The sequence below is a fragment of the Urocampus carinirostris genome, chromosome 17, assembly GCF_059441175.1.
Source record: "Urocampus carinirostris isolate Australia breed hairy pipefish chromosome 17, RoL_Ucar_1.0, whole genome shotgun sequence".
In the NCBI taxonomy this organism is placed as follows: domain Eukaryota; kingdom Metazoa; phylum Chordata; class Actinopteri; order Syngnathiformes; family Syngnathidae; genus Urocampus; species Urocampus carinirostris.
The window spans coordinates 29,896,828-29,911,073 of record NC_142365.1 but is presented as its reverse complement, the minus strand read 5'-3'; the positions used below and the strand labels follow the sequence as shown (position 1 = coordinate 29,911,073).

At 41.0% G+C, this 14,246-nt stretch overlaps 1 protein-coding gene across 1 annotated transcript; it reads left to right on the top strand.

Annotated features, from left to right (window-relative positions):
- Positions 1-738: 738 nt before the first annotated feature.
- LOC148349741 (alpha-1A adrenergic receptor-like) lies at positions 739-13,729 on the top strand. Its single transcript, XM_088321419.1, has 5 exons — positions 739-1,128; positions 5,278-5,529; positions 7,417-7,792; positions 11,571-11,692; positions 11,771-13,729. Exons 1-5 carry the CDS (start codon positions 823-825, stop codon positions 12,080-12,082), a joined length of 1,368 nt encoding a protein of 455 aa, XP_088177545.1. The 5' UTR covers positions 739-822; the 3' UTR covers positions 12,083-13,729.
- The last annotated feature ends 517 nt before the right edge of the window (positions 13,730-14,246 follow it).

Genomic DNA, 14,246 nt, shown 5'->3' with positions numbered 1-14,246 from the left:
TCTTTTTTCCCTCTCTGTCTTTATCTCTTGTATTTGCTCTACTTTTTGCTCTCTTTTCCTTCCCCTTTTACTTCTCTCCTTTTTTCTCTATCTTTCTTTATCTCCTTCTCTCTCTCTTTTTTCTCTCTCTCTTTCCTTATCTCTTTTTCTCTCTCTCATCTCTCTTTCTCTCTCACAGTTTTTTGTCTCTGTATCTCTCGGTGTCTCATTCGCTCATTTTCTCTCTCTCATCTCTCTCTGTTTTTCTCCCTCTCTCTTTTCTCTCCATTTTTCTGTTTTGCTCTTTCTCTTTCTCTTTTGCCTCACTACCCTTCTCTCTTGTTCTTTTTCTCTCTTGCCCTCTTGTAATGTGAATTTGAGGCGCTACACACCTTTCTACTTCATTTGCATGTTCGTAGAAATTTCCCCCTATCACGTTGGAATTGTTTTTCCAGTATCTCCTGCAGAAAATGTGATTGAAAGGTCAAACCACTCCGAACAATAAGACTTGCAGAGAGAGACCAACCCCTTTTTATGACTTTATCATGCGCGAGTGGATTGAGTCGATGAGTCGTAAGCACGCGCGCGGGCGCACAGTGGAGATGCTCCACATGATGCTGAGGTTTTGCTTGCATTTGTGTGTGAGAGAGGAAATTTCTCTCTCTCTCGTCTCTTGCTTACTATCTCCTCCTCTGCTCGGAACTTTCCCACATAAAAACACTTGGACCATAAAAGGACACGAGGCTCCATGACCTGACACTGAATCAGGACTTTTTGTAGCAGAGAAGGGACTCTCGCCGGCCAAGCACCCATATTCTCACTTTTGTCGGATTTTACTGCGTGATGAACCTGGCGTGGCTCAACGGCTCGTCCCTGGAGCCCCTAGCTGGCTCGCAGGGCCCCCCAGTGGACTCCAACGCCACGGGCAACCGCAGCAAGCATGACCCGCCGGACCTGAGCCGGGCAGTGCCGGTGGGGATGTTGCTGGCCTCCTTCATCGCATTCGCTATTGTGGGGAACTTGTTGGTCATTTTGTCGGTGGTGTGCAACCGGCACTTGCGCACGCCCACCAACTACTTCATCATCAACCTGGCCATTGCTGACCTGCTGCTCAGCACCACCGTCTTGCCGGTGTCTGCTACGCTTGAGGTGAGGCAGAGCCCGCCGAGCAACCAATTGTATTTATTGTCATTAAAATCAATGTTTTGAAACATTGTATGCAACGAGACAGCACTCCAGGGTAAACATGTTATAAAGACTTAAAGAAAAGACTGTCAGTATTTACAATGTAGTGCTGAGAGACTGGCCAAGGTTTTAATAATATTGCATGAAAAAGAATAGTGCATCAAAACCATACTGCAATGAGAAGAATTATGATAACATTTAGCAACAACAAAAACTTCAAATTAAGTCACAAGTTATATTTTGTCCCTTTGTCTGTCAGCCCTTGTTTTAAGGGACATGTCGTGCCTACCAGAAGGCAACAGGTCAAAGAGTGTCAGAGTAGTGGCCAGGGAGGGAAGAATCCTTTGTAACGTTGATGGCTCTGCTGTGGTATCTCAAGCCGTCAATGTCCTCTGGATTGGGTGGGGAGCATCCAATGATCTTCTGGGCTCTGTTGATTACTTCTTATATATTTTTACTGCCTTGCTCCCAGCATACCTCACCGTGAAACCATATGCCAGGATGCTTCCCCAAAATTATTTCAATAATCGCATAAGGTCCGTGAACATAGATGAGACATGTAAGCCAGTGATTGCTATAAGGTTTGTGTCTGGTGCGCAGTGTTCGGCGCGCTTCTAAAACACAGAGTTACCGCTACTACTTGTGTCATTTAAAAAGCAACCCAGTTACCCATCAGATTTCTGACACTAAAAAGTAACGCGTTTCTCTGAAAGTAATTCTCTAGTTAAAAATTATCGTGTACACTCGTATAGAAGCGGAACTCCTCAAAATGCTTTAAATGCCACATAATAAAATGAAGAAGATATGTACACCAACGTGTGGAAGCATGGAACCCTTAATATTTCTTTGGTTTGTGGAATCTTGAGAGCTAGAAAAAAAAACACTTAACCAAAGAACTCGACATTAATTTTGTCTCTGGGAACCAAGATCTCCTTCTCCATTACCAAGTAATTTTCATTTTATTCTTTCATGTGTGATGTATTACAAAAAAAAATTAAAAAAATACAGCACTCAGTGCTCACGTTTACCCCAATGATTTTATTGTTCATGTATTAGCCACGCCCCCTCCGCACACGCTGCGCACCATTTGCTACTGGTGACACACAACCAAATAATATGCACATGTAACTGTCCCTCTGATTTCAGTATTGTAATTTATTGCTGTGGATACGGCTTGGATTTGAGTGTACAGCATACGGTAGTGAGAATATCATAATATCAGTAGGGAGAAATAACTCTCACTCGCGAACTGGTACTCTGTGCTTGAGAAGGCACCAACGAAACTGTGTTCAGTTGAATTTCTATTTGATATAAACAGCGTTGTGTTACTGGCGGATCGAGGATTGGATCACACTAATGACTTTTTTCATCAGTGTCATACAATCATCATTTCACAACTGGCTAGAGTATATTCTCTCATTTCATAGAAAATATCACCTATCCAAAAACATTGATGTTTTAAACAAATGCTCGTTAGAATACTTCTAAAATTGCATTAAGTAAATAAAAATATACACAATTTTGGGAAATTCCAGTTCCTGATTCGAAATCAACCACTAGAGGGCAGCTAATACAACCCTTAGCACAAAGTATGGAATCACCAGTCTTGGGCAAGCCCTTACTCAGACATTTTATTCTGCAGAGAAAACTCAGATAACAAACATGAAACAATCGTAAGGTCATTCCAAAGTGAAACTTATTGGCATTCAATACTAAAACAAATTAAGAAAAAAAAATTTCAATGGTCAGTAAATGTTACTTATGAATATGGAATCACTCAATTCTGAGGAAAAAAAATTGAATCAGTGGATTTTGAGTAGAAAAAAAGGACACACACATTCAATTTCCTTTTCTTAATTAGGCATCTTCTTAGATTAAGTCTGCTCGTTCGACAGCAGTTAAAAACAGTGCAGTTCTCACACCTTGGAGGGCTCCTGGACAAATTGGGTTGACAATAATTATGGCTCCAACAAGAGAGATCTCTCTTGAGACCAAAGAAGGGACCGTCAAACTTCTGGAAGAAGGTAACTACTCGTATGGTTGCCAAAGATATGGGCTGTTCACAGTCAGCTGTACAAAGTACAAACCGCAAGGGAAGGATGGTAAAGTTAAGCATACCGGTAGGCCAAGGAAGACATGTAGGCGTCAAGACAAACAACTAAAGGCCACATGTCTTGAAAGCAGAAAATGCACAAGACAAATGAAGACTAAATGGGAGGAAGTTGGTGTCAATGTATATGACAGAACTGTGCAAAATCGCCTAAAGGAAATGAGATTTCCATATAAGAAAGCTAAAAGTTAACCATCGTTGAAAAGAACAAGACTGCAATGGGCTAAGGGGAGGCAATCATGGACTGTGGATGACTGGATGAAGTTCATCTTCAGTAAAGAGTCAAGAATCTGCATTGTACACAATGATGATGCTGGAACTTTTTGTTTGGTGCCATTCTGGTGAGATTTACAAAGAGGACTGCCTAGAGAAAACATCAAAATTGCCACAGTCCTTAATGATATGGGGCTACATGTCAGGCAAAGGCACTGGGGAGATGACTGCAGTCAAATCTGCAATTAATGCACAAGTTTACATTGACATTTTGGACAGCTTTCTTATCCCTTCAATTGAAAAAATGTTTGGGGTTGATGAACTCATTTTCAAAGATGACAATACATCATGCCACAGAGCAAAAACTGTGAAAGCATGCCTTAGAGAAAGACGCATCCAGGCAAAGTCATGGCCTGCAAGTAGCACAGATCTCAACCTAATTGAAAACCTTTGGTGGAATTTGAAAAAAAAAAAAAAAAAAAAAAAAATGTCCGCAGCAAGGCTACGACCTGCAAAGATGATCTGGCAACTGTAATCAAAGAGAGAACCAAAAAAAAAACCCAATATATATATATATATATATATATATATTTTTTTTTTTTTGTTTATTGTGATATATATCGCCATCATAAAAGGATAGTGGGATGTTTGGGCGCGTTTTAAGGGATGGGCAGGGCACCTATATGATGCGGCAGGGGTAAACCTTTGAAAGCTGTCGGGTCCTTCTTTGAACAAAAGAGTGTGTTGTATCACCCGGACCCGAGTGACATGGCTGATTTCTTGTGTCCCGTTTCATCTGGAGGGACGAAAGCATAACCAACTTAGGTGCCGAGGTGCCTAACTTGTTTGGGCATTTGGGTTGGCCATGGTCCAAAAATATTGGTGTGTGTTTTTTGCTATTTTTTTCTATTTTGTTCTCTTTGTTATTGTATGTGTTTGTCTTGCTGTTGGTCACCCCTCTTGAGGGATATGACCAAGGTAGATAGATAAATATATTCCTATTTTGACCATTTCTGTTTGCTGGGTGGGATAAAAAAACAGTGGGCCGCATGTGGCCTGCGAGATGTAGTTTTTCCGACCCCGAAGCTCTGAACCTAAAACCGTCCCTGCTGGTATCCAACATTATTACATTTGTATTTATTTGAGAAAATAACTTTTCGTAACCACATAGAAAACCTTATCGCGGCTGTGTAGTTAGCGCCTCAGCCCTACAGTGCAGAGGTCTGGGGTTCAAGTTCAGGTACCAGCCTCCCCGTGCAGAGCTTGCATGTTCTCCCCTTGCCTGCATGGTTTCACTTGGCTACTCTGGTTTCCTCCCACCTTCCCCAAAAACATGCATGATTGATCTGCAGGTCCAAATGGTCCTTAGGTTTGAATGAGCGAGCGGATGTTCGTCTGTCTCGGCGTGTCCTGTGATTGGCTGGCAATCAGAGTCCAGGGTGGCCACTGCGATCTGCCTCATGATGGCTGTGATGGGCACCCTATCAAAGATACGCAGTACAGAAAATGAATGAATGGATGGAAGAAAAATATAGTCAGAAAAGAAAGCCATTATCAAAAAGATTGAATTATTACAATGACAGTCAACCCCATCTCTGAATTGCCGCCCACACCCCTACCATGAGCTTATTTTTTCCTCATCCCAACTCGTTATAAGGCCGGGCCTGTGCATATGTGTTTTACTGCCCCCCTGTGGTTAAGGTAACACAAGACTCCAATAAAAAATCACTAGGGGCTATACCTTTACAAATAAAAAATGACTTGACTTGACTACTCGCAAAATTGTGCAGGTTCTGGACTACTGGGTCTTCGGACGAATTTTCTGCGACATTTGGGCGGCGGTGGACGTACTGTGCTGCACAGCGTCCATCATGTCGCTGTGCGTCATCTCCATCGACCGATACATCGGCGTCCGATACCCCCTGCAGTACCCGGTCATTGTGACGGAGAAGCGTGCCCTGCTCGCCATGCTTGGCGTCTGGATCCTCGCCATTGTCATCTCCATCGGACCGCTCCTTGGCTGGAAGCAACCGCCGTCTCAGGTTGTCCGGTTCAAACGCAACTCTTCCACACATGCCCTCGAAAAACACCACGTGAGGTGCTAAATAATACAGTTTGAAGTATTTTGGGCAATACAAAAAAAAATACATAAAATAAAAAGTAAACCTTCCAAATATCCTGGAAAAATGGGAAATCATTTTTTTCTTTCTTTAAAGGTATTTTCCCAAAACACACATCTTACAAATAACTCACCAGTGTCAATTTCGTTTGATATTTCATTAAAAAATTGCCAAATTTCGTTTTAAACTAAATAATAAGTTTAAACTTAAAGCAGGCACTCAAAATAAGAATATCAGCCATTAATGGGTTTTGAACTTTCGAGAAGGGCAAGGAGAGAAGTCCTCAGATAAGAACTCCTAATGTGTTTCAAGTGCTACATACTGACATTCAGAAATACTAAAATAAATCTCCTTGCAGTTGTCAAATATTAAAAACAGAATTAAAGTATCACTGTCATGCTAAATTTGTTTTGTTTTGTTCAAAATAACCCCCAAAACACATTTTACATACATTTTTTAAAACATGTGTTACCAAAATGAACCCAATATTTTAAAAAGAAGTAATGTACAAAATAAAGTTGTTATTTTCATTTAAAGAATGTTTTCAAGATTGGTAAATTTATTTAAAAAAGGAAGCCCATTAAGTGGTTTGATGTGTATAAAAACAACCTAAAACATGGTTAAAAAATGTTTTCCCAGTATATCAAAAGTCCAGCAAAAGTTATTTTGTTTTCAACAATCTTGTAAACAATATTTTGATTTGTTAAGAATAATCTGCCTGAACAATAGGGTTACCGTAAAGAAACAAATGATTACCTACCTACCCCCAAGAAATGAAAAAAAGGGAATATTTTATCGTCTTTGGCTTTTGGGATTTTTTATAATACCTTTTTTCAGCCCAAGTGGGTCAGTTGCTTAGATAACACACCGACAACTGGGTTGGTTGTATACAACCGACCCCCCAAATATTGCATTACCTTTTGTACCTACACCACATTTTCTTTCTTTTCCTTTTTCCCCTTTTTTTTTCTTTCGGTTGTCTTCATTTCTGTCACGAGATGTCAGACGGATCCAAATGCAGGACTCAGGGAGACGTAAAACAGGCATGTGATCAAACCCAGGAGATGGCTTTTATTCAATTAACAAAACTTGAGAGGGAGACCAGAAAGGGAAACTTGAGGAGGTCGTATGGTTGTGAGAATCTTGAAAAGGAGGTTTGGGAATACCTTTAAGAAGATGGTTGGAGTGGCATATCTTGGGACGAGGAGGGACAAATTGACTTGAGACTTGAGAAGGAAACTTGAGAGGGGGTCTTCTGGTGGCAAAAATCCTGAGAAGGAGATTTGGGAATACCTTTAAAACGGTGGTTGGAGTGGGAGACATAAGACAAGAAGGGAACTGAATATGAGAGTCATGGAAGGATAGTTTGTCATATAGGCAAGTGTTAGTTTCGAGCAGCATTGAAAAACGAATTAGCAACACGAGGTTGGAGCACAGAGTATTTATGGTAGAGATTGGCTAATTAGTTGATGGGGAACACCTGGACAGGATAATTGAGAGGGAAAATTGAAAATGGGGTGATGCTGCAAAAAAATGAGAATAAAATGGCGCTCCCATTTTGAGTCACCCTAGTTTGTATTCTTCCTTGTGCTTTGTACCACTAGTTTTCTGTTACACTACACAATACATCAACATCTATTGGTCAGGCACAGCCTCACTGGCCTCCCCTGACTGCATAACACAAAAAAAAGTTCCAAATGAGTAAAATAATGAAAAGGTAATAAAGGAAGAAATCAGAAAATCATGACTAAATATAGGCAGTGGTTGTCATTTTTTTTATCATATGTCCTCCATCCGTTCACCCGGCAGGACGACACGGAGTGTGTCATCACGGACGAGCAGTTCTACGCCCTCTTCTCCTCGTTGGGCTCCTTTTACATCCCGCTAGCCATTATTTTGGCCATGTACTGCCGTGTCTATGTGGTGGCTAAGCGCACCACTAAGAACTTAGAAGCCGGCGTGATGAAGGAGCGCCAGCAGGACTCCAACGAACTGACCCTGAGGATCCACTGCAGAAACCAGCAGATCCAGGACTTGTGCGCCGACTCCAAGGCCGGCCGCAGCAGCACGCTAACCGTCAAGCTTCTCAAGTTCTCCAGGGAGAAGAAAGCCGCCAAGACGCTCGGAGTGGTGGTGGGCATGTTCATCCTCTGCTGGTTGCCCTTTTTCCTGGCACTTCCCATCAGTAAGTACTGCTCATTGACTTGCCCTTTTCTACGTATTCACCCATTGGATACATTTTTGAGTATGTCAAAAAAAGAGGCGAGCCTCTAGGTTTGGGGGTCTGGAGCCTTTGGCTTGCAAACCAGATATGGCTCTTTTCATGAGTACATATGGTTCGGAGATAAAATCCCAGACATCCAATTTTCTTCTATAGCATAGTGATTTTTATTAGTGCAGCGTCGAGTTTGTTGGGTGCATAACTGACATAGCACCAGTAATGAGAACAGTTCAGTCTAATATAGAAAGGCCACAGTTACAACGACAGTTTACAGTCAAGTGTCAAACCAACAGACCCTGTTTTGGCTGTATGTCACTATGGTATTCTTTGTATTGAAGCTCTCTAAACAATTTAGGTTTACTGTTAAGGCACTTTATAATGAAAACCCACAGGACAGACTCTAAACACCCAAAAACACCAGCCAAGCACACAAAGCAATTTAATTGGGTGAACAGTAAGGGTGATTGGAGCCATGCAGACAGCACACTTACTCACTTCTCTCTAACCAGTACCATCGCCACCGAAGGTAAATCCTTCAGTATCCTTGTTTATTTTGATATAGAACAGAGGTTCTGGCATTATTTTTATTTGATACATTTTAACAAATCCTTAAACGTCACACAGTCAAATAAAATGCGCCCAAAAAATTAGCTTTTGTCTGGAGAGTGTAGTTGATGGTTTTGCTAAATACTGTATTTAAATATGTTATGGCTCTCTCTGTCTCCCCAAAAAATCTAAATGTGCTAGTATGGCCATTTGGGTTAAAAAGGTTCCCGACCCCTGCTCTAGTTCATTTCTATCAAATCCTTTCAACTAAATGCATCCCCTCCCCCTGCTGACTTGAGGGACGAAAATGTGTAAAAAAGCTGAAATCCTGCATGCGGACTGAGTTACCGGTAGTGTATTTTCACTTAAAATGAACTGCACTGGGGCGGCAGCAGCTCAGGAGGTAGAGCGCTCGTTTTGGGATCAAGGGATCCCAGTTCGAATCCCGACTCGTCCGTGTTACATGTTGAAGTGTCCTTGGGTAAGACACTGAACCTCTAATACCCCCAAAAAGCAGGTTAGCGCCTTACATGGCTGCAAGGCCGCTATTGGGAAATGTGGACCACATTGTAAAGCACTTTGGGAAGTCATTGACTTAAAAAACGCTATATAAATGCAGATCATTTCATTTCATTTCACTTTTGTCGGGCCCGGAGGCTCTGGACTCATGCGGTCACAATGCATAATCCCTGAAGGCATATTCCTGTGATAGGGAAGTGGCACTTTTATCTGGCTTGGCAGATATTTGTTTGCTTTTACTGTGGTTCCGATTAAAATGAACTCACTTGTACAAATAATACATTATTCCCAAACCTATATTACTGTGAGTGTGATACAGAAGGCACTTTTATGATAGTCATGCCTCTGGCAGCTATTCCTGAGGGCAGAGGCCGGCAGAGTGCATGTTGTTGTTTTTTTTTGGTTAAGCCTGCTGAAAGCGTATAATTATCTGACCCACCTGAAATGAATTGTACAGTTTAGGCCACACTTTATTATAACGCTGCGAGCATTTTAAAATGGGGGGCTATTCAGTTGATTTTGGCATCTCACTGGTGTTTTGGTCCCCATTAATTCGATAAAGGTATTACAGTACTGACTGCAATAAATCCAAACCCGAGGCAAATACCATCAAGGTTTTATGAAAGAATACATTATAATGTATTCATATTCATTTAGCAGCTAAATATTGCTTCATCACCAAGCTTTGACCCCTGCGACGGGTTTTGTGCTGACTCGCTGCTGCCTTGTTTCTGCTGAGTCGTGAACTCCACTTCAGGCTCAATAAAACTGCACAACAGATTAAAAAAAACACTGCTAAAAAGTTTCAGCTATTAAAAAAGTAGCTTATATTTATGGTTGCATAAAACCCAAATCACGATCTAGGCTCGTTTTATGGATAAAATCCTATAATACCTAATTTTGTGGGGTTAATTTCCATATCTAGTAAACATTTGTGGAATACGGTGATCCATCGTTCATGTCGGAATATTATTATTATAGTTTTTCAATGATAATGCTGTTGACCAGAATACAATTCTGCAAAGGGATTCATTAGATGATCTACACTAAATTTTGTATGAATAGAGGCAATACAGTTGATGCTATTTCTTGAGTGTTTTGCTAACCAGAGAAAAATCTGCAAAAAAATAAAATAAAAAATATAAGTTGATTCTTTTTATTTTCTTATTATTTTAAGTCAATATTGTTTTATTTTAATGAATGAAGGTTTTTTTTACCAGTAGAAGGCCCTTAATAATACACGCTGTACCTTTACATGAGAAAATGTATCTGTGCAGTCATTTGGTATTAGGATACCACAGTTAGCAAACTGTTAGCATCGCTCAATGTGCTTCCATCTTAGCCCCTTGAGCCGTCTGGTCACTGACGGTGTTTACATGGAATGATAAGTCTGGAACCCGAAACTAGAGCTATAATTGAATCTTCCTGCGGGAAAGTGAAAAAAAAGATCAACTTGGGTCAAGATGACAGTGACCCATGATGGGAAGATGATGCCACTTCCTCAGTACGATGGCTGGTTTGGGTGCAAGCTTTCGGCATATATAGTCAAAGATGGCTGACGAGCAAATGCGATGGCCTTACAAGTCCATGTTGGAGGAGTAAAAATTCATCGCTGAGGAGATCTGTTATCTAGGAAAAATACAATCCCAATTCTCGGCAAATCCGGGACGATCCTCGGAAATCCCATGAGAGCCCCCGACATGAGGAAAACCTACCTCACCTGGGGTCACTGAAGACTCTAGACCTGGCAAAACTAAAATCTCCAATTGGATTAAAATGAGAAGCTCCCAAAGAAAGATGACAACTGCTAACGCTGCTACCTGGTGGGGAGACAGCTTCCCTGTATCAGCTAAATTTTTCTGTCCTAATGGGTTCCTTTTGTGGTACCGAACCTCATATGACAGCCAGCCAGCTTGATTACTCAACGTTCTATAGAAGGGGTCTCAAACTCAATTGACTTGGTTGCCGCCAGTCTGGTTGAAGTTGGGCCAAATTGGATTTTCCACAAGAAAAGCTCTGATAAAATATTCAACTGTTCTCAAATATATTTTTTAAATTGCTACACAAAATAAGAATTAGTAAGAAGAAAAAATCCACAACAAATGAATGCATCATTTTCGTGAGATGCATTTACATTAAAGTTACGTACTAGAGTATTACAGTGTGTCTGACCTCAAGATGTTGCTGAATTGTGTCGTGCTCCAAAACACAAGAAAGATTTCCACACTAAGGAGAGTCAAAGCGATCAAACACCTTTTGCCCTTACATTTTTTTGGCAAACCAAGATTAACAAAACTTTTCGAAACAAACACCTTAAACATAACGAGAGTGTTCTTTTATCATATTTTAAATATTTTGTATTGTTATGTCCGATGTTCATTAAATTGCCTCTTTCTTTCAAATCAATTCTGACTTTGGTGTTTATTATTTTACAACTCATCAAACCTAGAACTATCCCTGTAGCTTTTGATAGAATGGAACTTTCGTCAAAAGGGCCATACATCTGTCAAGTTGTATTGTTTTATGACCCCACATACCGAGCATCTGGAACATTCCAAACATTCCTTTATAAATTATGGTGGCTGTTGGTGGCGATGATGCTTTATTTTGACATAAGGCTGCAACAGTGTTATATATTCTCATATTCTACAAAACTTTATTCTTCTGTGTGTTTTAGGTTCATTTAACAAAAATCTGCACTTGCCAAAAACATTCTTTAAGGTCATTTTCTGGCTGGGCTACTTCAACAGCTGCTTAAACCCCATCATCTATCCTTGCTACAGTCGGGAGTTTAAGCAGGTATCAACTGATCCGGCACGCAGGCTGTACTTTCCCAACCTCTGAATTATTAGGAGCACTTGTTTTGTTCACTTCCAGGCCTTCATCCGGATCCTCCGCTGTCGATGGAAGCGCAAACGCCAGGGCTGGCAGGCTTACTACAACTACCGCTGCCAGCAAGGGTCAAACAACTCATCCTACCTTAATGGCAGCCAGCAAACTTTGTCCTCCATCAGCCACAGCCCACGATGTGTTGCTCCCAAACCGCACCTGCCGCCATCGTCCACGGTTAGGACCGGCCAGAAACTACTTCCCGGGACGGGTGGACCAGGTGCACGGCATGGTCCAGCATCTCAGTTTGCAAAGGAAGTTTGCGGCAGAGGCAGGGGGGTGACAAAGCAAATGAACTGAGATTATAGAGTACAGCAGGATCATTCATTTGGACAAGCAGACTTGGAGGCACATGGAGGAAGAACTGTTTCCATCCTGTTGGATGCTTCCAAACAGAAGTGTTTGAAATTAGGCCGCACATTGTGTTTTGTTTCAATTATATTTATTTAACATGCAGGCATGGGAGTGATTTGTACTGCAGGTTGTGACGTTTTCATCCGTGGATTGGACACAGGTTTCGATGTCTGCCTCACAGTTCTGAGGTTCTGGGTTGTCACATCAATCTTTTCTGTGCAGAGTTTGCATGCACTCCCTGTGCTTATAAATGTATTTTTTTCTCATCTTCTAAGTTCATAGTTAATTGTCCACGAAGGGCGTAGGTTTGGTCTCTGCATTGATGGGGATACAACACATGTTTTTAAGCGATCACATAGCATTTGTCGGGACAAAACAATGATTGTTTGATTTTGGTGGGGAAACGTCCCCTCCTTCTATGCCAAAACTCGCCCTGGGTAGACACTTAAAATAAGGATGTAAGATATAAATGGATTTTGAACTTGAAAGGAATGTACTAAACCCCTCAGAAAGGAGATTCAAACCTATCCATTTGAGCCCTTTCTTTTTGTATAACTCCATAGGTTACAATAAGCAGATCACCCCTAAGGGGTGTGGAAAACAAAGAACAGAAACATAATTGGCCAATAGTGACAATGGTATACACTTTGCATAACAGTCCAAATAACAAACAAGAGTGCGAAATAAGATTCAAAACATCAAACGGTGAGGCAAAATAACAAAAAACTGAGCGCATAATAATAATTAAAATAACAAAAAACTCTAGCTTCTTAAGCAAAATTATTTGCCAGTGTCCAACAGTAAAAAAATGAATTAATGATTTACTTATCACCACCAAAGACACTACCTCACATCTGAAAAAGGAACAGCATTGTAAAAGTTCCTTCATTGTGTATTGGAGATGATGCACATTTATTCAGAGGCGGTCCACGCATTTCCCATTTAGGCCTTCTATGATGTCGGAATTGAGAAAAGAAAGGTTCTGTATAAGCCCGTTCTTCTTCCCAGGCGCTGCCTACCAATTACCCTGGGTCAGCCATAACCAAATATGCACATGCAAGATAACCCCCTATTTTCAGTAATTTATTTAATTATTGATAATTCGCTTAGATGCGAGTATATGTGGTAGGGAGAATATCTCCGTACTGCCACATTTATTTTACGGCCACTCTTCTATTGCTTTATGTCCTACAACGCAAGTGTTTGCCAAGATGTCTGTGATCTATGCTTTGGTGACTTTGTCCCATTTGCGCTAATAGTGTTAGGATCTGGCATGCTACCTTACCCACTCTCCAAACACCTCTCCCCAATTATCTTACTTTATACTGACTGCTCGATGGTCTGAGGGGTAGAGCGCCCGCCCCGAGACAGGGAGGTTGCTTGTTCAAGCCTCGGCCGAGTCATACCTAAGACTTATAACATTGGTACTCATTGCCTCCCTGCTTGGCGCTCAGCATTAAGGGGGGTTTGGTCACCTAATGACTCCCAACAAAGTTGGGTTGAGCAAGGGGGGCTGGGAATCCCCTCCTCTGTATCAATATCCCAGAAAGAGTCTGAAATGCGTATGAATGTGTTCTTGACTCTAGCCACCTCCCACCAGGGGGATTTATATATATATATATATATATATATATATATATATATATATATATATATATATATATATATATATATATATATATATATATATATATATATATATATATATATATATATATATATATATATATATATATATGTCACGAAACGAGGTGGAATGGAAAGGGGTGACCGGACCAGAACGGAAGCAGGAGGCAGGAAGGGAGAACTCAAATGCGTTGACGATCCATAGGTTTTATTTAACAAAATAAAAGTTGTCCATAACTCTGGGACATGACAAAACAAACAAGTTTCTTCCAACTCAACTAAACAAGACAAGGCATAACAGACGGAAAATGTTTAAACCTAAAACAGGACAAGGCATAACAGACCTGGGATTGTGTAGAAATGTATAATGAGCCAGCACCCGCAAAGCCCAGAATCCAGCCCTAAATAGCAGACACAATTAGTTGAACTGCTTCAGCTGTTGCCCAGAGGGCGGGGCAGACTGGTCACCAAGGCGACCATGACA

Bases quoted from the DNA above. Each gene is read 5' to 3' on its own strand.
- LOC148349741 (XM_088321419.1), top strand. From the start codon at position 823: ATGAACCTGGCGTGGCTCAACGGCTCGTCCCTGGAGCCCCTAGCTGGC. The intron at 7,793-11,570 runs GTAAGTACTGCT...TGTGTGTTTTAG, and splicing joins TTTCCTGGCACTTCCCATCA to GTTCATTTAACAAAAATCTG. The intron at 11,693-11,770 runs GTATCAACTGAT...GTTCACTTCCAG, and splicing joins ACAGTCGGGAGTTTAAGCAG to GCCTTCATCCGGATCCTCCG.